We start from the raw sequence: 20,841 nt of genomic DNA, 5'->3' as shown, positions 1-20,841 counted from the left end.
GTAACTGCTTTGAATTCGGTGCACCTTTTACCTAAGTGGGACCACATTATAATCTGTGTTCTTCAAGAGCAGTCAAGTAGGATGTCATAAGGCATCCTGCGATGCTCCGACAGCGGGAATGTTAATGTCGTCATTTGGTAATGAATTATGTATACCAATAAGTGGTTGATCTGGGTGAGTGTCAAAGAGGAGCTGTAAATCATGGTGCAGCTGTCACTCTGACTGGCGTTATTTTGCCCGCGCTCATCCCAGCCGACCCCAGCGCCCTCGTCACTTTGATTAGAATCACACTGCAATGCATCGATGGCCAAAACACCAAGACCCTTAGGCCGTCGCCATCTCATGCTGTCCAAATATAGAGCCGGCTCTCTCATTTTCTGAAAGGGAGCCATTAAAATTTCTCTGTACATTTCTCTTCGCTGGGGCCAAACGCAGCAAAACACTCCAGAAACGGGTAAGGACTTACTGTCACACACATTCATGCACACACAGGCACAGTGGCACTAAGAACAATTTCGTGCTGAGGAATAAGGATTTTTGTCCGTGTCATAACCCTGGTGTGACAGCTCTCTGGTCGTGTCTCTGACTCATGATGGAAATCTTAAGAACACCGTGAAAGTCATCACAGGCTGGCAGTCAAGCTTTGAGTGAAATGGGACTGCAGTTTATTTGCCACTTTGCTTGCACTGGAAAATAAGAGAGATATTTGATAGCCCAGGTTCTCATTGCAGCTATAATAAGTCAATGAAAGCTTCATCTGAGAGCTGCACATAGAAAGCAACAGTAGTCCGGAATATGGGCATGCTGCCATTGCTACTAATGTTATTATTTTTTATTAATTTGGATGCTGTTTTAAGACACTCATGTCCTCTCTATTGTTTCTGGGAATGGTAATGTACAGAGGAGGAGTTAACATTTTGCAATTACAGACAAATTATTCTCTTTATGTCTCACAGTATAGATACATGTTATACATGTTTTTGGTGTTGGTGGATCCATGAACTCAGTATTTCTAAAATCCTGCCAGTGGCCCTGATTTGTTCTCATTGTACAAAGGTATGATGTCGGTCTGGTGGTTTGGAGACTCTAAATTAATATCAGCGAGACTGTCGCCCCCATATGAACAAGAGATAGACTTCACAACAATTCAAAAGCCTACACAGGTAGAGAAAACATCTCTAGTAAAGGCACCAGCAGATCTAAAGGTAGATACACTTATATCAGTCTGTCACTCTTAAAATAGACGTTGAGACAGAATCTCACTTTTTACTTTTCTGTGAGAAATAGAAGGACTTGAAAGAGGTTTTCTTTGGAAAAAAAAGGTAATATGTATCCTGAGTTTATCCATCTGCCCCATTCTCAGAAACTGTCCCATCTACGCAGGGACAAAAGGCAATGTCCAGTGTGAGCTGCTGTCATAGAGAAACAAGCTCTGTAGTGAATGGCTCTGAATGATTACATCTGAAAAAGAGTGTGTGTGTGTTTAAAGTGTATTTGTTATTGTGCAGCTTGAACATTAAAGTTTAATTGAATTTGAATTTGACATCACAGCCCACCAAAATATTCCAGTTCCACACAGTGGCATGCAAAAGTTTGGCCACCCCTGGTCGAAATTTCTGAATAGTGAAGTGAGGAGAAACTGGTCTCCAAGAGTCATTAAGATGAAGATGAAACTTCGTCCTCAACATTTTAAGCAAGATTAGTGTATTTTTTTTTGTTTTGTAGAATTTTAGAGGGAAAATAGGACCATCCAAAGAGATTTGAGCTCTCAGATAACTCTCACCAAGGTCTCAGACTGCACTCAGCTTATTAGGGCTGTGGCTTGATCACAGTCATCTTTAGGAAAGGTCAAGTGATGCCAATTTTAGTGCTTTCTAAATACTCTGACTCCTCAAACCTTGTCCCAATAATCAGCAGCCATGGGCTCCTGTAAGCAGCTGCCTAGCACTCTGAAAATTAAACTAATTGATGCCCACAAAGCAGGAGAAGGCTATAAGAAGACAGCAAAGCCTTCTCAGGTAGCTGTTTCCTCAGTTTGTAATGTATTTAACAAATGGCAGTTAGCAGGAAAAGCAGAGGTCACGTAGAGGTCTGGCGTTCTCACCCCAAAATTCAGCATTAGACGTCTGTAATGGAAGATCTAAACAAGCCTGATATGCTTTGGAAACACGTCCTGTGGACTGATGGAGTTAAAATAGAACTTTTCGGCCACAATCAGCAAATGTTTGTTTGGAGAGGAAGCAGTGCTATTTCAAGAGCTCCCCAAATGTTAAGCACAGGGTGGATTGATCATGCTTTGGGCTTGTGTTGCCACCAGTAGCGCTGGTAGAAGGAAGAACTGATTCAGTTAAATACCAGCAAATTCTGCAATCAAGCATCACACCGTCAACAGGATAATGATCCTAAACACACCACAAAATCCACAGTGAACTACATCAAAGGCACAAGCTGAAGGTTTTCCAGTAGCCATCACAGTCTTCCAACCTAAACATCATCAAAAGAGCAGTGCATGCAAGACAGCCCAAAAATCTCACAGAACTAGAAGCCTTTACAAGGAGGAATGAAGAAAAAAATCCCCTAAACAAGAACAACAAGAACTGAAAGACACTTAGCTGGCTAAAAAGGGCCGTTACAAGCTACTTGCTACTTGCTACCTGCCAAAGGGGATGTTAGTAAGTACTGACAATGCAGGGTGGCCAAACTTGCTTCCGGCCCTATTCCTTTTTTTTTTTTTTTTTTTTTTCTTTGAAACTGTAAAAGACAAATAAAGTAATCAGGCTTAATATATAAGAAATTTGTCATTTTGAACTTTATGCTATTGGAAATCAGGTCATCTTCTACTTGTTTAAGCTATCCACAGAAACAGACATTTTGAGGCTGTGTACCCAAAGTCTTTTACTCTTTAATGTCCCTATTGATATTCATTTTGAAAGTATGGAATCCTGTGAGGCTCAAATGTCCCCAGCGTGTACGTATTTGTTCCTTTCCACAAGCATCTGTTGATTTTTAAATTGCTGGTTTTATATAAGCCCCCAGACCTCTATGGCCATGAAACTTCTCAGGCTCAGAATAAGACACATGGTTCAGGTCACAAAGCGGAACGCCTGCTGTGCTGCATCCTCTAGCCTCAGGGATGGTTACAAAAGGTCGGTGAAACCCTCACTCAGCATCTGAAAGGAAGGACATTTTTCGGGGTGAGGGAGCGCTGCAGTTTTTCCTTTCATCTCTGCATTTGTACTTATTTATATATTTTCTTTTTCAGGGGTTCTCTTTAACACTGCACATACTCTTCGTATGTAAGAGCTGGAAATGATGCCAGAGTTGGAAATGTCTTGTTTACATCTCTGACATCTGTTTACATCAGATGTCAGCAGTAACTAGCAAGATTGAAAGTGATTATGGAAGACATAGGTGTTTAAATGCACATGACTCAATTTAGCAGCAAGACTACAACATTATACACAGAACTAAGGATTAATATTGCAACAGAGCAGTAGCAATGGGACATTTAAGCAGTATGTGATTGGCTTAAACATGGACAAGTAAAATATGTGAAGCAACACTGTGAAATTGGTTATTTTACCATGTTTGCACATGCACATATTTGCATAGCGTCCGACATTTTGATACTAGTTTTCTGTAGGTCTGTGTGTACAGCCCAAACATCTGTCAATACTAGGACAACCTGTCAGTCTTTGGGTGTCATAAAATCTGATGGGTGATTTCAGTGCAAGACTTGCACCACAAACTAGAGAAAGAGCGGCACCTACAGTAGTAAGTTCTTTGATATCTTCCGTTTATGTGAGGCTGTAATTTAAAATAAAGGGCAGATTTACTTGTTTGTTTCCCTGTTGCCTTTCAAAGGTAGTTAGAATTAATGGAGATTTTAAAGAGACCTTGTCCTGACGTGCCATGGAACTACTGCGCGGTTCAGAGCAAAAGAAAAAAAAAAAACTGGAAGACTGCTAATTAAAAAGAGCTCGTTTACTTCCTTTCAAACTGTGAGTAAGGCCTTTCCTGCTGCAGTCTGACCCCTGTTTGTGCAATTGTCAATGCCTTAAAAAATTTAAGCACTTTTTACTTGTGAAGATTATAGTAATTCCCCTTTGACCGTTATCTCTCTCCTAATGCATCGCTTTCAGTGTTATATCTGCCTAATTTGGCCAAATCAGTGAGCAAATCCCTCTGACTCTCTGACTGAGATGGCCACGAGCTGTGGCTCTGCTAACCCTCTACGGCGGGGTAATTTGACCTAATAAGGCTTCCATTCGACCCTTTCAACTGTATTATGTCTGAAATAATTGTCTACTCTCTCTACCTTATGGTGTTGCTGTGGAAACTGATGAACACTTGACAGCTGTAGGATGGAGTTGCCATGACAACACAGCCAACCCGCACCCTTGTGTGTGTGTGTGTGTGTGTGTGTGTGTGTGTGAGAGAGAGTGTGTGTGGGGTGGGCGCCTTTTTTTTTTTTTTCCCCTTCTCCGTCTTGCAGTGTGACTAGTGCACGACACACTGTCATCAGCCAGGCATTATGGGAGCAGGGAGATGGAACGATCCTGACTCCAGGGCCTACCTCACCCTCTCCAGATAAAGGATTTTCCCCAACCAGGAAGAGCTTTAAACCTGTCAAAGACCAAAGAGCCAGATCTGTCAAAACAAGTCCTGAGGCTGCTCTCTTGCCACTGCTCTTATTGTCAGTCTGGTCGTACTGCATACCGGCTGTGATGCCCTCACTGGCCTGGTATTCACTACAGGGCCAAACGCTGCTGTTAGAGTTAACTCATTATTAATATCACAAATTTCCTTGAAACTAACATATAGGATTCGTTTTGCACCTTCGTCTTAGCAAGTGAAATATGAATCTGCGGCCAGCTGTGGTTGTTTTGAATATAATGTTGTCTGGCCTTCAGAATGGCACCGCTTTGAGTTTCTATTTCCCTGTCCGTGCCTATATCCTTATGAATGTCTGTGTGTGTGTGTGTGTGTTGTGAGTGTGCATCTGTGTTGTCTTTTTCCATATCTGGCATTGTTTTTGTTATATGATAATTTTGTTTTGCTTGTTTGAAACCCCTGGTTTCTCTTGTGGCGGTTACAATAAGGACTTGTGTCAGTACATTTTTCTGTCTGCTGTATGTATCTATCTGTCTCCATATCTGTTTTCCCAACGTAATAGATTGCAATCTAATAATGTAATCTTAATCTAACATAATCTAATCTACAGTATCAGTAAACATAGAGCCGACAATGCTACGACCGATATCTCGCAGGAGGAGCTCCAGATACTTGAGGTATCACAAAGTGTGGAGCTGACGGGCATGTCGCCGCCTTGTCAATGTCGCTATTCTCTTTGTCACTCAGTGTCAATGCTTAGCCGCCCTGCAGTGCCGGACGTGTTGTGTGTGAATGCGTTCATTCATATGCTCAGGATCTTCCCCTTGATGTTTACTGTTGGTGAACTCACCACAGAGTTCAGTTCATATTCCTCTCAGAGGAAGGAATGTGCTGAGAGATGCAGCTGTATAAGTAAGTGAGTAATAAGGTGCTTGTATTTTTCACCACAAATATGAATTTTCATCATAAATGGCCTGAGAAATTGCTTTTCTAGACATAATGTGGGATGCCAGTTAAAGATTGTGTCATAAGTATGAAGAACGAGTGCAGAATGCCTTATTTATACATCATGTATATGCGTTTTGTTGATTACTGACTTCAAACTGCTTCTGACTGACCTTAAAAAAGTCAAAACCACTGTTGACGTACAATGCAAAACATCCAAATTACTGTAATATTTCATTTCAGAAGTATGCAAGCTAAATTTTCATCAGCCTTAGTTTCCTCCTATGTCTGTGCCAAGAACTTTTTATTACTTATCCAAACATTGATGGCACAGAGAGATGCGAATAAAGTGCAAAACTAAGGGTTTCATTAAAGAACTTCAATACTAATAATCATAATGGAGTGCTTTAAAACAAATACATTACATGCAGCAAGTGCTTCACAAGAAAAAGACACGAAAATGATCGTAAAATTAGGGATAGGAAATGAATGGAAAAAAAAGATGGAAAATAAATTCACCTGAAAATAATGGTAAAAGTAAGAATGGGAAAGATGGGAAATAAAATCCTCTCAATGATAATAAAGTAGAGCACATAGAGTGCATAAAACCAAGTAAAAACTTTCATTGACAACACTTTGGATTTAAAAAAAAAACGTAAAAATCGGCTTCTCTGCTCTTCTGGCTTAAACCATCAGGATGTTTTCTTCTCTCAGTGATCAGTAACCCCACCCTTTGCTCTTCCTCGTGGCACCAAAAGAAAAAGAAAAACATATATAGAACAGCTTACAGACCTAAATCAAAGGTAACTGGACCTTTTTGTTGTGTAATCTTGCAGTGTTTTGCCACTGAGAGTTTTCATCGGCTCCACCGATTGGTTGAGAGTTCCCAGCATTTAACCTCTGTAGATGACTCACGTCTTGTCGTCACATAAGAGTTGAATCATCTACAGAGGTTACAGCACAGTGAATGCTGGGGACTCCCTTCCAGACAAGACTGCCTTTGACCTATTACTCGACATCCATTCTTCTGAGCTCAGAAACCGTACACAGTTTCCTAATCGAGATGTGTTTCTTATCATTCTTTGTGTTGCTGAGCAGTGAGTGAATCTTACATTATTTAAAGCATGGAGCTCTTTGCCTTTTGGATGTTTTAATCAGCTGCAGCTTCTTAGCTCTAATCTCTCCCTTTTCCCATAAGTGTCTTCTCGAGATTCCCAGAATCCTGGTCATCATCTCGCTCTATACTGAAAACTACAGCAGTGCTCCAAGCTAATGAGTGCAGTGCCATGTATATTCATGCTCACTAAACAAGAACGCTGGTGGTATGAGTATGGTTTGCAAACACAGGATTTGCTTCTTGTAAAATACACAATGACAAGCTCAGACTTCTACTTGTGTATTTTTTTATTATCAAAAATAAGTTGACTCATGGAGACTTGCGGCCTGAAATGCTATTTATTTGTTAATTTCATTTGTGCTATGTGATAGCACACAATGACACAGTCCAGTTCATTGCATTCAGTGAGAAAGAAATAGAAAACAAAACAAGTTTTTGACGATCACTAAAAAAGGACAATGATTGGCGTCGCATTTTTCTTTTGTTCTCTTTCCTTTGCAGACATAAATGCTGTCTTTTCCAAAGCGTTGTGTATTTTCTTCAGCTCGAGCTGAACAAGTCTTTGCTTGGTTTAAGTGTCTAAGTGTCAAAATCCTCTTTCCAGTTCTGTCAGCGTGCTGACATTTTCTGTCAGCTTTCATTTTTACACAGAAACTTTAATTCCCCTGATTTTTCCTGTTTGTAGCTGCAGACGTGATAATGCTCACCACTTTAGCTGTGTGATTAGCACAAGAGTTACTGCACTTCCTGCAGTTTTCAATAGCAGTAATGCTTGTTTTGTTTTTCTTTAATAGTTTCGGTCCTTGGCCTGTTGTCAGACCTGCGCGTGGACCTGGATCTGCACACCCTGCTGTTTGGCGAGAGTGTCCTGAATGACGCCGTGGCCATCGTCCTGACATAGTGAGTGTCTCGCTTTAGGATTTGGAATGCAATATATCCCTTGCTTTAATTGCGTGGGAGCTCAGTCTTTTCCATTTAGCATTATGGGTGTGGATGTGTGGGGGAGGGAAGGCTGGGTGGATGCTGCCAGCTTTAAGGAAAGGGTGTGATTGGCAAAACCGCATGAGTGCCTCAGATGCTATGCACTGGACTGCGTAAGCGAGTTGCCCCTGGCACTGTCAGCATCTCATTAAGGTAGTCAGCGGAGAGACTCACTGCCAGAGTAGAGACACACTCCCAGCTAACGAACTTGGCTAACACAGATTCAGACAAAATGCAGCAGTAAAATCCCCAGAAGCTCAGTGATGTAGCCACGATGCAGTCATGCCTCATGCGTGCAGTTTCTTCATACATTTCTCCACACCTTTCCTCTTTCACCACCACTACACTCAAATATGCATGTTTGTCCTGTCTGCTTTATTTACGCAATGCAAGTGAACAAAGCTGCTCAAGTAGACTTGCTAACAGATGGCCTGATGGGGAGTAGAGAGACGGAGACGGAGAGGGGAGACAACTCACACTGGTCCACATTCATGGCCAAGCAGATGGAAAAGTGGAGGTGGAAGGGAGATGACAGGGATAAGATATGTGTCCATATTTCCATATTGCATTCACACAGAGTGACACATCACATGTACAGTACCTGCACACTTTGGTATCTCTTTGGTCGGTCGCACAAATGGGCCCAGACAGGCAGGCAGATGGAAAGAAAAGGAGGCGAGTGCGCAGACTGTTGTGTTCACGCCGCGGCTGCTGTCTCTGTACATTGAAGTGCAGAGGAGGGAGCCTGCACGTCGTCCCGGACAAACAGTCAGATAGTGCTGTGTTTGTTCCTGGAGTGGCGTGACCGGCCTTCATGCCATCTCCTGTCACTTGACTGGCTCGCTAGCCTGCCGTTCGCCCTGGCTCCGCACACAAAGCCGGCCCTTATTAGTGAGCCACGCGGGGTCCTGGCACTGGAATTTTAACAAGCTCCCAGAGCAGCTCAACCTTACGCTGATGTGCCCTCTCACAGGCACTAAACTTCCTGCTCCAGCAGCCCTGACCCAGCCACCATTCAACCAGGTCCTGTGTTGACATCTTGAGAGTTTGGAGTTAACAGCCTGAGATGCCTGAATATACAGTCTCTAGAGGGTCACAAGTTACTTAGTGACCAAATTTGATGTGCTAGCACAACTGGAGTCTTTTATTTTCATGGAGAGGACAATAGATTTCCCCTTTCAGTTTGCTGAGCTCATTAGCGACAGCTTGATTGATTCTTCCACTTTTGCTATGGAGATTACAGCATGTTCAGGTGTGCGCGAGCTCATTTCAGCCTGACAGCATGAAAAGTGGAGATACATTACAGGTTCATTTGTAAGACAGTTTTGACACTGTAAGAATCTTCAACAAACCATTTTCGTGGTAGCTTGATTATAAAGTAAGTTTCTATGAGTTGTACCTGGACTGTTGCAAATTGTGCATTGCAAATTTTTCTGAAATCAGCATCTCTACATGTATGACAGCCATTCCATTCCAGTGTCTGTTGAATTCCAATACAAGCACACCTCATTCCACTTAATGAGGTACTCATCACCTGAACCAAATCTTATTTAACGAGGAAAAGTATAAAAACCACTGCTGTGGGCATCACTATCCTCTTGCAATAGGATGAGCTGGATGGCAAAAACAGTGCTAGTAGAACCTCAAAAGCAATTGGAATCATAAAATAACTATTGGCCATGCCAAAAGAGTTGAAAAGAAACATTTTGAGTGAGGAAAAGAAGGGTTCAATTCTGGCTTTACTGGCAGAGGGATACAGCGAGCGTCAGGTTGCTTCCGTCCTGATGGCGGTTCATAAGAACGACGTGAAGCAGCAGACATTGGGGACAACAAAGCTACAGACCGGCAGAGGGCGAAAACAACCCTCCACTGACCAGGATGACCATCAATTCATTCAAATGTCACTCAGCAACAGTAGGATGACATCAAGTGACCTACAAAAAGAATGGCAAATGGCAGCTGGGGTGAAGTGCTTGGCGAGAACGGTTTGAACCAGACTCCTAGGGGCAGGCCTCGAGTCGTGTAAAGCTAGAAAAAAGCCCTTCATAAATGAGAAGCAAAGAAGAGCCAGGTGAGGTTTGCAAAAGACCATAAGGTGTGGACCATAGAGGACTGGAGTAAGGTCATCTTCTCTGATGAGTCCAACTTTCAGCTTTGCCCAACACTTGGTCGTGTAATGGTTAGAGGGAGACCTGGAGAGGCTTACAAGCCACAGTGTCTCGCACCCACTCTGAAATTTGGTGGAGGATCGGTGATGATCTGGGTATGATTCAACGAGGCTGGAGTTGGGCAGATTCATTTTTGCGAAGGACGCATGAATCAAGCGACGTGCAAGGTTACCCTGGAACAAAACTGCTCTGACAACGTCCCCCAACTCTGAGGATTGGTTTTTCCAGCAAGACAGTGCTCCAGGCCACACAGCTAGGTCAATCAAGACGTGGAATTTTTTAAAGAGCTGTTTAATGGAAGCAAAAACAACGGTGGCATTACTGACTCAATGGTTTGACATTCTTTTGAAACAATGTAAAGGGAGTACATGGGAGGTTATGTTGGGTTAAGAAATGCAATCATTCCACAGCGGCAGTCGGCTCCATCAGCCACTTGTCTCTGCTTGCTTCAGACTCTCCCTCCCCCTTTCTCTCTCTCTCTCTCTCCCTCTCTCTCTCTCTCTCTCTCTCTCTCTCTCTCTCTCTCTCTTCCTCCCTCCCAAATTCTCCCTCCCTCTCTCCTCCCTGTGAGGCCTCTTTTGCACTCAGTGACTTCCATGTGGAAGTCCCCCCCCGACACACACACACACACACACACACACACACACACACACACACAGGCACACAGAGTAAATATTTACAGCGGTGTGAATGGTACAGTGCTGCTGTCTTTGTGAGCAACAGTAGTATTTCCCCTGTTTCCCACTAACAACTAGGGGACGTCTCATAGGCAAATAGTTCAGAATGGATTGTTTTTCAGGGAGGGATTTAACTTCTAAAAAAAGGCCATGTATTCTTAGGGATGACTCCAATAAATTGCACTTAAAGGCTTAGCTCAGCATAATGAGCATGTGAATTTATGCTCTCTCCTCCCGACTGGTTTACACCAAGAATTTAGCAAGCCATATTTCTGACAACTGCACTTGTTTCAGAGCCATAAACCATGTTGTTGCTTCAACGTCTCTGTAACACTCATATTTACCTCTGTTGCAATTGTGCTATTGGCTACTTTCTGTTCCACAACTGCATGTGTGTAGACCTTTTTCAGAATGTTGTGTCAATTTGTCTTCCAGTGCCATCACCACCTACAGCCAGATGAGTGCAGGACACAGCTTCAACCCCCCCGTCTTCTTCCTGTCTGTTGGTTATTTTCTTGGAGTGCTTGTCGGCTCCTTCCTCCTGGGTTTCATATTCACAGTCATAACAGCCCTCATATCCTTTCATCCCCTCCCATCGCTGCCTCTGCACCCCAAACTCAATTATCACCTCAGCATCCGCTGCAATCTATCCACTTCCTCAACTTGGTAATTGCTTCTCTAACAAACCCCTACTGTACCACCTTTATCAACAAAAGCAGCGTGGCTAAGTCTAAAGTGCTCCTGCGACATTAATGGTTGCAGAGAGGTCGTCAATCAAGCCAATAGCCTCTGATGAATTTTTCGACTTGCACTGTTGTCCAGCGTTTCTCTCTGATCTTCCTGTAATAAGACTTTAGGATGAAAAATGAGGATGTGTCATGAGAGGTTTGGGGCACAGCTCAGCTCTTATTTACAGTGACTAATCTCTGGGCGCGAGCAAAGCACAATGTGAGCATTTATTAGATTTTGCTGATGCTAACTACAGCAACAGCCTGCTCTTTTGTGCTGTCTCTTTAAACAGTAGCTTCTTAAAGAGGTTCACTTTGACATAGAGTTCCTCAGTTATCTTTTAATTACTTGCTGTACCTGTGCGTTAATTGCAAAAAAACAATCAGACCTGGGGAGGTGTTTTCATTATTGCAAGCTAACAGGCTATTTAACGGGGTCAGGAACACAGACCAGCAAACTGTAAACAATTAGCAGTCCTAAAATTCTGATATTTACAGTATCTAAACCTGCTCACCTTCATTTTCCATGTGGCTATCACAAATACAGAGCTTCAACCTATGTGGTTCTTACTGTATTTACTGTATGGGTTATAGTGAAGCTTTGCCAGAGGGCATGTGTGACAGTGAAAAAGGGCTGTAGACTATCTGTTGGAGAATTCACAGGAAAGATCTTATTAAGACCCAGTGGGTTGCTGTACATGGCAGATCCCCTGGTTTAGTGAGCACCTTCTGCAGCTGTTTTTTGTTTGCAGATACTGCAGTGCTTCTCTGCCTGCAAACCGTCGCACTGAAGAGTGCATGTAGTCTGCAACACTCATAAATTTGTATTGCAGCTGCAGTTCCGACAGTGTAGTATTGTTAAATCCAAGGGATGAATGATATGATTTTTATTTTTCAGCCGATACCAATAATTATCTGATTCTGTTTTTATTTTAAAAATATGTTCATAACCAGTAGTCTATGCATGCCTGAGGGTAAGAAAAGCGAAGTTGTCATGAGCAAAGATCGATGATTTAATATTGCATAGCTCTGACCTAACCAAACCTAACTGACATCACTGTACAAGATTTATTGTGTTAAAACTACAAACTTTTTCTCTCCTCTCAGAATCCCTGGGGTGTATCTCTGCAATGGCAGCAATTTGGCTTAGTAAACATGATAATATGAATTCCTCATTATCAGATGCTGTTTTTTCAGCCTGACATTAGATACTGTATGATTATTTTCTTGTACATCTTTAACTTCCTCCACCTCACCAAATTCACTCGGCTGTGTGACAATCCACTGCTGGAAACATCAGTCTTCTTCCTGCTGTCCTGGAGCAGCTTCCTCACAGCTGAAGCCAGCGGACTTTCAGGTGAGTGCTTTATGACTTATATATCATGTGTGTACGTGTGTGTGTGTGTGTGTGTGTGTGTGTGTGTGTGTGTGTGTGTGTGTGTGTGTGTGTGTGTGTGTGTGTGTGTGTGTGTGGCCATGTTAGTGCTCTGAGTGACAACAAGGTCAGACAGAATACGAATCCTGTCAGTGAACTGCTGCCCTTCTCCCCTCAGGCATCCCTCCCCACCTGCATGCACTGACTTGCTCACTGCTGCACCATATCAGTGGCACAAGCAGCTGTTTGATTGGAAAGCTCTGCTGTTTAAAAGGTGTCTCTGTGGCGGCTAGTGCTCCACAAACCCGGGAATGATGTGTGCACATTCCCTGTTGTCCGGACATGACCATCTGCGCAATTCCCTGCTCAAGAACAAATTGAATTTTCGTGGCATCCAACCCACACCGGCATTAGATGAAGGCCTTTCCCTTACATACACAAGCACACCTTACCCTCTGAGAGTCCTCTGCAGTGTAGCGAGTCAATAATGTACAGATGAGAAAGTATTATACCATCTCCTCTCTACAGGGAACTGCAGGTACCAATCCCATTCTGGGCTCAACCCCTATAACTCATTTTAAAATGGTGTTCACCCTCCCCTGTCTGAGCATGTTCGTGCCTTTTAGTTTGGAGATGGCACCGCAGATAGCAGCAAGCCATAATAGCATAGTAGCATTCTTCTCCTAGCTGCATGCACAGGTTTGCTTGAAAGTCAAGAAGCTCTCAGGTCTTATGTAAAAACAGGTATAACATGACCTTATATTTCTCTGTCCTCACCAAAGAGAGGTTGCATTTTTATTAAATCTTTGATAGATATTGTCAGCATTGTTTTCACTTTGGCTGATTCATAGAGATATCTTGGGAAGCTTGTGTTTGGAATACAACAATTACTTGGCTGAGCTGCCTGAAAAAGTCTTCATCTCTCTCTTCGTCGACCAGTTGTAATGCGGTTGTGAAATCTGAATGTAGTGTACATATGCATGCATTAGTGTTGCTGTTCCTCCTGCCCTGATTGTGTCAAAGGGATTGCACTCATTCAGCTGACGTTGTAGAGCTCTCTCATACTTGGCAGTACTCCCTGTGGCCTGTGGAGGAGGAGAAGACAGTTTTAATGAAATCGCATAACCTTTGTCTATTGGACCCAGATGCCCTGTCTATAAAGTACACCACTCTGCTGTCCAGTGTGGGAGGCAGACCGCAGCGCAGCCTAGGCAATGATCCTGAGTACTGTCTGATGCAGAGCCTCGTATTTTTTACAGTGGCAGAGAGAGCTCGAGCGCTGCAGCCGAAGAAAACCGATGCAAATAGACAAAACACAAGCAAGTTAGGAAAATCTCTTCATCAATTTGACAACGCATGCGCAACACACTTCAAATACACAAACACAAGCAATTACAAAGACATGCTACAAATACAAAAAAAATGACAGTGGAATTGTTTCCAGGGGAGACTGAAAAGTGTCAAACACGGCTTGGACAAGCAGGTTGTTTCCACGATTTGTGACTCATGAAGTTATTGAAGTCGGGCCTGTGTGGCATCCGTTCATTGATTTTCTGTTATTGTGTTTTTTGCGCATGCACAGTGTGGTCTGTAGCATGAAGATGTTGTCTTAGTTTTTAGTGCAGATACAACTTTTGTGTACTGTCCTAACAGTAAAAATGCCTCATTTTGACCTCAAACGCACAGTGCTATTAAAATTTTGATGCTGATTTTTTTTTTTGTCACAGTAACCTAAAAAGGAGTCTTATCACAACCTTCAGTATGCTTGTTACACAGTTGAACCCTACAGAACTAATCTGTGGAGTGCCACTCTGTGCAAAGGCCTTTAATGGTCCATTCGGGGTGAAGCAGCACCTCATACAGAGCGACCCAGTGAGCGATGGGAGTCCTCCTTGGTGTCCTTCGGTAATCGAGGCTCTTTCTGTCTCTCTTAATTGCTGGAGTTTAGTGAGGGTGCGCCTAATGACCCTCAGCCTTGCATGGAGCCCTGCTATCATTAATCTTACGCCCCTCAAAACTGCTCATTATGGGGTGCATCTCGTCTGTTGCCAAGTGCTTGTCTGGAAGACTCTTTATGTGGATGGTGGATGATGTGTTACCTCTGTCAGTGTTATGTAAACCAAGGAGGGTGTCTTTGCCCTGAACCAAATGGAACCAAAATGAGATCTGTCATGCTGGCATGCTCCATTAGACTTTGTTGAACAGTGCTGGAAAGGACATTGTGAACAGGGACGACTGGAGCTAGCATAGTGCAGGTACAGGTCAGCATCCTAGTGTGCAGGCGGATGGTGGAGGGAGAGTAATGGACTGGCTTCACTTAGCAGCTTGAACCACTGGTGCTATCTTTTCTCTGCTGCCATATTTATTACTGCCAGCTCTGTCCTCTAACTATTGCAACCCATCACAGTAATTTCACATTTTTCCATCTTCTATGATTCTCTCTCAAAGTAGAGGGAGCAAAAATGTGAAATTGAATTTCTGCAACAAAGCAAGCATGTCCTGTGAGGCAGCAACCTGCCTTTCATGCTATGCGTTTCAAATTCTAGTTCTCCGCTCCAGCCAGCCTCCTCTTTACCAGCAGGGGCCCTAATCACTCCCTCCACCCTGTTTCCTCTCGCTATCGAGCCGCCTTTCTTTGGCTGCACTTCTTTCCCTTCTGTACTTTTGCCTGTCATTTGTTTGCCTTTTGTTAATTTCTGCTCCTCCGCATCTGGCATGATCTGCAGCGATGATGTCATTCTTTAGTATTTATCATTCCCAGAGCTCCGTGTCTCTGGAGTAGGGATGGAAGTAACGTTGTATGCTTGAATTGGGTTGTACAGAACATTATGATGGAGCTGTTTATACAGCTGGACTTTACTGGAACCAGGACAATGGGTGGATACAGGGTTGGGCCGGTCTGTTCTGGTGTCACATACTTTATACTCCAATGCAGAAGTAGCTGCACCCAGGAGGATTCAGCTGGATTCTTTGACTTTTAGGACAACTCTTAATGCATTCTTCTGTGAATATTTATCCCATGTTGCCCATCATTTCCAGGTTTTAATTTAAAAATCATGTCTTTGAGCTAAACTGGAAGTCTGTTTATCTCACTCCAGTCGCTTTGATTTTAGAAAGGCTGGGTTGAACCACGCAGATAAAGAGTCTTTTCACAGATCATTTTCCTGGAATGGAAGAGCCTCCTACAGCATATTCTCAACATGAGAAGCCCCATGGCTCTATGTTAACCAGCACACAAACATACACGTTCCCACAGCCTGATTACATAATATGTGCATGTATAAGTGATTTTGCATATTTTGTACTAATTGGATGCAGCACATTGTTTTACTCCCTGCTGTCTATGAGTGTTTTGTCCAGAAAATGCTAACGCTCACATTTTTAGCTAACAGATATCATGGATGTTTAACCCTTTATTGGTTCACTTTTCATGAATTGCACTCGCTTTGTTTGCTTACTTTTCAGGTATGGTGGCAGTCCTGTTTTGTGGCTTGAGTCAGGCAAGGTACACAGTTCACAACCTATCCTCTGAGGGCAGGACCAGGACAAAGCAGGTAGGCTTAAGGATGATGATTGAGGCCTATTGTTGTTTTCAAACAGCATTTTTCAGTCAACTCACTTTGTTCACGTTGCCTTTTGATGCCAATGTATGTGTCTTGCGAGCGTGCGCAAGCAATCATTAATTGCCATTAGTGCTCTGGTTGTCCAGTGGGTGTCTGTGTGGGAGGCCAGTCTCCAGCTATCTGCTTAAAAGGCTAAGCACGGATGGAGTCCAGCACACGGTCATACTGTACCGGCAAGCTTCACAGAGGAGCAAATAAATCAGAAGTACACACATATACTCATCTATGCATTTATTATTCATTATCGGTGCCACAGTGGAGCTAACTGTTTATCATAGAGGAGCCTTTTAAAAGCCTATGCACCGCGGTTGAAGCCGTTCCCTATAAAGTGGATTGGCAGTGCGCATGTATGGTGCACTGTGTTTACTTGGCAGAATGCCTTTATCTACATTTCTATGATTTATACTTGCAGCTGCAGCTCAAAGCAAAAGACAAAGTGATTTAGCGTATGCAGACACTAGTTGAATCACTGCTAGGTAGGACAAATATTTTTCTGCATGGCGTCTCTCGTCCTTGCAATGGAAGGCTCTTAAGGGAAAAGGTACACTTATTCAATTAGATAGCTTTTTATATCAAAGCTTTAAATCAAAGCTGGTGCAACTGGTAAAAACAGAAATTAATAAATCATTAATGAAATGATAACATCTGCTCTAATTTAATCCAAATACAACACAAGGACCTTAATTAATATTTGATTTCTTACGCATTTCTTATGCCTCATTAAAATGATTCAGATTAGATTTTCCTCTCCGGTAAATGACATCCAAGCTCTTTCATTTGACCTCGATCAAGACAGGAGCCGTAAGACTGCATTGATGAGTTGTAATTTTCATCTACCCAGAAACATCATGAGATTATTGGCTGTCTTTTAAAATCCAATAGAAATTCTTTACATGCATACATTTCAAATAAAAAAAAAAAAATTACAAAAAAATGAGAATAAAAACATGCCTGGTGCTAAATACAACCACTTTATGGCCTTCACCCTCCGACACACAAACACACACACACGCACACACGATCCACCCCAAACCCCTCCCCGTCTCAAATGACCTTCTCCCCCTTGATCGTCTCAATCCCTTTTATAATTTGCAGCTCTTTGAAGTCTTCAACTTCCTGGGGGAGATTTTCATCTTCAGCAACATGGGATACATATTGTTGACGTTTCCTCACCATGTCTTCAAAGCCCTCTTCATTTCTGGGGCATTTGTATCCTTTATTTCCTACATGATGGAACATCTTCACACCCTGCTGTGCTGCCTTTGGATCCCACTCAGACCCCAGAAATGGTGTTGTGTTGCTTTTTCATCTGTCTCTTCCTCCGTCTGTCATAATCCTTATCTGCCATCGTTTGTCACTTATTTGACCAGAGTTGAGTTTCCTGTTTTCTGTCTTCCCTCTCTGCTGCAGTGCAGTGCAGTCATTTCCCTAGTCCTTTAAAAGAAACCCCTCAGCACTTAAACTGCACAGGTTTGATCCGAGGAGCTCTGCAAATGCCATCCAGCTGGTCTCCCATGATCACCATCTCTGCAGATTAAGATGCTGCAATGCAGGCTTTACTCTGAGGAAGGCCTGTGAAACAGAAATCTAAATAGGTCTTTAATTATTGTTTCTGCTGCTTGTTTTCTCTTCTCCAGCAAAGCTCAGTGGAATAAAGATGTTTGCCTGTTTGGAATAAGCTTACAGTACTTTAATTTGTCGTGGATTAAGCACCGTATCCCTGTTGAGGTTGAAGATTAAATCTTATTAGTTCTAGAAACTCCAGTGAAACAGTTTCCTGCTGTTCTTTATGATATTCCCATCTGGTTAAAGGGGAAATCCACTGTAAACAGCTTGTAACATTGTAAAATGGCAATTGGTGAGGCATAATAATTTTTGTTCTCCAGAAATGCAAGATGTTGTTTGGTGGTGTATTTATCTTATTTGCATTTACTTGCCAAATATAGAAACAACAAATTGAAAGAATTGTGATCATGAATTAATTATTTCAGTCATATATGGAGCAAAAATGCCAATATTTCACTAGTTGCAGCTTCTCAAATGTATGGATTTACTGCTATTCTCAGTTTTATATCACTGTTATTAAATATCCTTGAGTTTGAGCTGTTTCTCAAACAAAACATGCAATTACAAGACGTCAACCAAGGCTCCAGGAGGTTGTGGTGATGGGCATGTTTTCACTATTTTCTGACATCTTATAGACTAAATGATTTATTGAGTAATCAGAAAAATAGTTGACAGATTAATTTATAGTGAAAATAACGATTAGCTGCAGCCCTGCTAGACAGTTTGACATTACACTGACATACTTCCCGTGTATTTTCAGTGCAGTTTGACAGAAGAAAAATGTACAGCCATCTAAAACATCAAAGGTAAATGTCAATTTATGGGGGGAAAAATGCTCAGAATCAAAGAGGAAGCACTTCTGAGATGTAATATTTTGCACGTAGACTCAAAAACATGACTCCTCTGACAGGAGTCTCTGCAGACCAGATTGCTTTACAGCCACAATACATGTCACATTATCAAAAAGCCATCTGCCCCTTAATGATCTTCATCATGAAGTTATGCTATCATTGCAGATATCTTACATCCACAGCTGTTGTTGTATCCATCAGCGTTCCTTCCTGAGGGCAACAGAGGGGTAGTAATGGACTGCTAGCTACAGTTGTCCTTGCCGGAGAGCTGGCATGACCATAGCGTACGCCTGAGGAGAGACTCTAGTGGCCACACTCCAAGGAGTTGTTCTTTCACAGTCCAGTGCCCAGATGGCCGGCAATTATTATTACAATCCATCTTCCACCATAGGGTCAAAGGAGCCAGAGAAAGAGTCGACCGAGCAGATTCTTTCTCCAGTGCTCTTATGTTCAGTGTGGGGGCTGCCAGAGAGAAAATGTTTGACTCGAGCGCTGAGCCTGTTTAGCTTTGTCCTCAATCGTGCTTCCATAACATAAGCTTAGAGTGAAAAAAAATGTCTGGCGTGCTACACCAACTGGAAGCTGACCCGGATGTACAAACAGGAATAAATGGAGGTCGAAGTCGTCTTGTACAGAGCCGAAAGTGTCTATAAAAATGAAATAACCCCAGTGATTCAACCCTGTTAATCGCTCTTTGGTTACGCAGTAGATTTTAATCGCCGTAGCTTGCAGCCTTTGCCAGTGACAATAGAGTTGGGCTTTACTGGAAATGAGGCTGAGATGAAAGTGCTTAATTACCTCCTTTCAAAATAGCTCAGAGGCCTTTGATAAAGAGAAATGACTGCTTTTTGGAGCAGGATATTGCTTTTGAAAATCCATAGGGTGCATGTGATCTAATATTGACTGCAGGGTGTGAGGGGACTCTGTTTTAGTAATAGCCCTGTCAGACTAAGGTCCCCTGCCTAAGATATTGGTCCCTTTATTATTCAAGGCATCATATTTGGACTTACTGTAGAATAGCTAAAATCCCTTCTCCCCATGATGCTAAAGCCGGGGTACCTGTCTGCATAGATGATTTTTACGCACAAAAATTCAAAGAAGGTTTAAAACTTTTTTTAAAGGGGTAAAAAGCTTGCCTGATCTCCTCTGGTTTATAGCCTTGACTTTGGTGCCTCTAATAAGAACCTACTGGAGGATCTCAGGCTGCACTCAGGCTCATATGAAGTTATGAGGTTATATGGGGCTGCAGTAACTTCCTCTAAAAGTTTGACAAAAGATTTTAAGTGTATCCCGGACGGCAGCCATGTCCCTGATAATTGTACAGATATCCTCTCCCTAACTGCCGCCCAGGACACTTAGCATTCAGTCCCATCCTATGTGAAACATCAAAGTGTGTGTGGAGGGCAGAGACAGCTGGCGGAGCCTGATTGGCTTCATGCCTCGGCATGGTGCCACACTGCTGTGTTTGCATCCTAAACAGAAAATATTCAGAGATTATCTTTTTTATGCACGTGCACATATGTAAATATTTTGCTTTTACAGCCTGATCTCACAAAGAATTTGTACTTTTTTCATTTAGTCTGGAATTAACTGACGTGCATTTTGTGTATCGTGTTTTTTGATCTGATATATTAAAAGGGTCGGGTTATGTGAGGTCAACCAGGCAAGGTTTTTTTTAGAATAAATAAAGCAAAACATTTACTGAAATTAGCAATAATTCGCGGAACCATGACTGAAATAATCTAATCTCAAACATTTTAACTACAACTGAAAAAATAGGTGGTGCATATCTGACCAAGAATCCTTCTCCAGGTCTGTCAGTTTTCCAGTATTTCCATGAAACCATGTTGAGTATACTTTAACCTATGAGTGTGTCTCAGTATTCTCCTTAACCTGCACTCACTACAGCTCTCCATGTTTATATCAAGAGCCTGCAACATCTACCCCTTGTCATTCCTCCTAAACCTGGGACGCACAACCAAGATACCTCGCAACTTCCAGCACTTCATGATGTTTGCAGGTGACATTCTGAAGATCCTAACGTCTCTTAACTGTGATTTATTTTAATCCATCGCAGCGCTTTGCATTTTTGGACCTCGCTGGAAATGATGTCTGACCACATCACTGGCTGCTGTTTTGATTAATGTTGGGTTGGTGTTGTTATTGCTGCAAGAAAGTCAAAAAACTTTCACTTCT

At 42.5% G+C, this 20,841-nt stretch overlaps 1 protein-coding gene across 1 annotated transcript in view; it reads left to right on the top strand.

Moving 5' to 3' along the window:
- Positions 1–20,841, top strand: part of LOC143340154 (sodium/hydrogen exchanger 9-like) — a 67,457-nt gene that overhangs the window by 10,003 nt on the left and 36,613 nt on the right. The window contains exons 6-11 of the mRNA XM_076761794.1: positions 7,471–7,576; positions 10,938–11,076; positions 12,482–12,587; positions 16,071–16,159; positions 17,324–17,437; positions 20,554–20,665. Of these exons, the coding sequence (XP_076617909.1) occupies positions 7,471–7,576; positions 10,938–11,076; positions 12,482–12,587; positions 16,071–16,159; positions 17,324–17,437; positions 20,554–20,665 (666 nt within the window). The remainder of the gene's footprint in view (positions 1–7,470; positions 7,577–10,937; positions 11,077–12,481; positions 12,588–16,070; positions 16,160–17,323; positions 17,438–20,553; positions 20,666–20,841) is intronic.

Source organism: Chaetodon auriga, chromosome 21 (assembly GCF_051107435.1).
Source record: "Chaetodon auriga isolate fChaAug3 chromosome 21, fChaAug3.hap1, whole genome shotgun sequence".
Taxonomy (NCBI): Eukaryota; Metazoa; Chordata; class Actinopteri; order Chaetodontiformes; family Chaetodontidae; genus Chaetodon; species Chaetodon auriga.
This window is presented reverse-complemented; position numbering and strand designations above follow the sequence as displayed.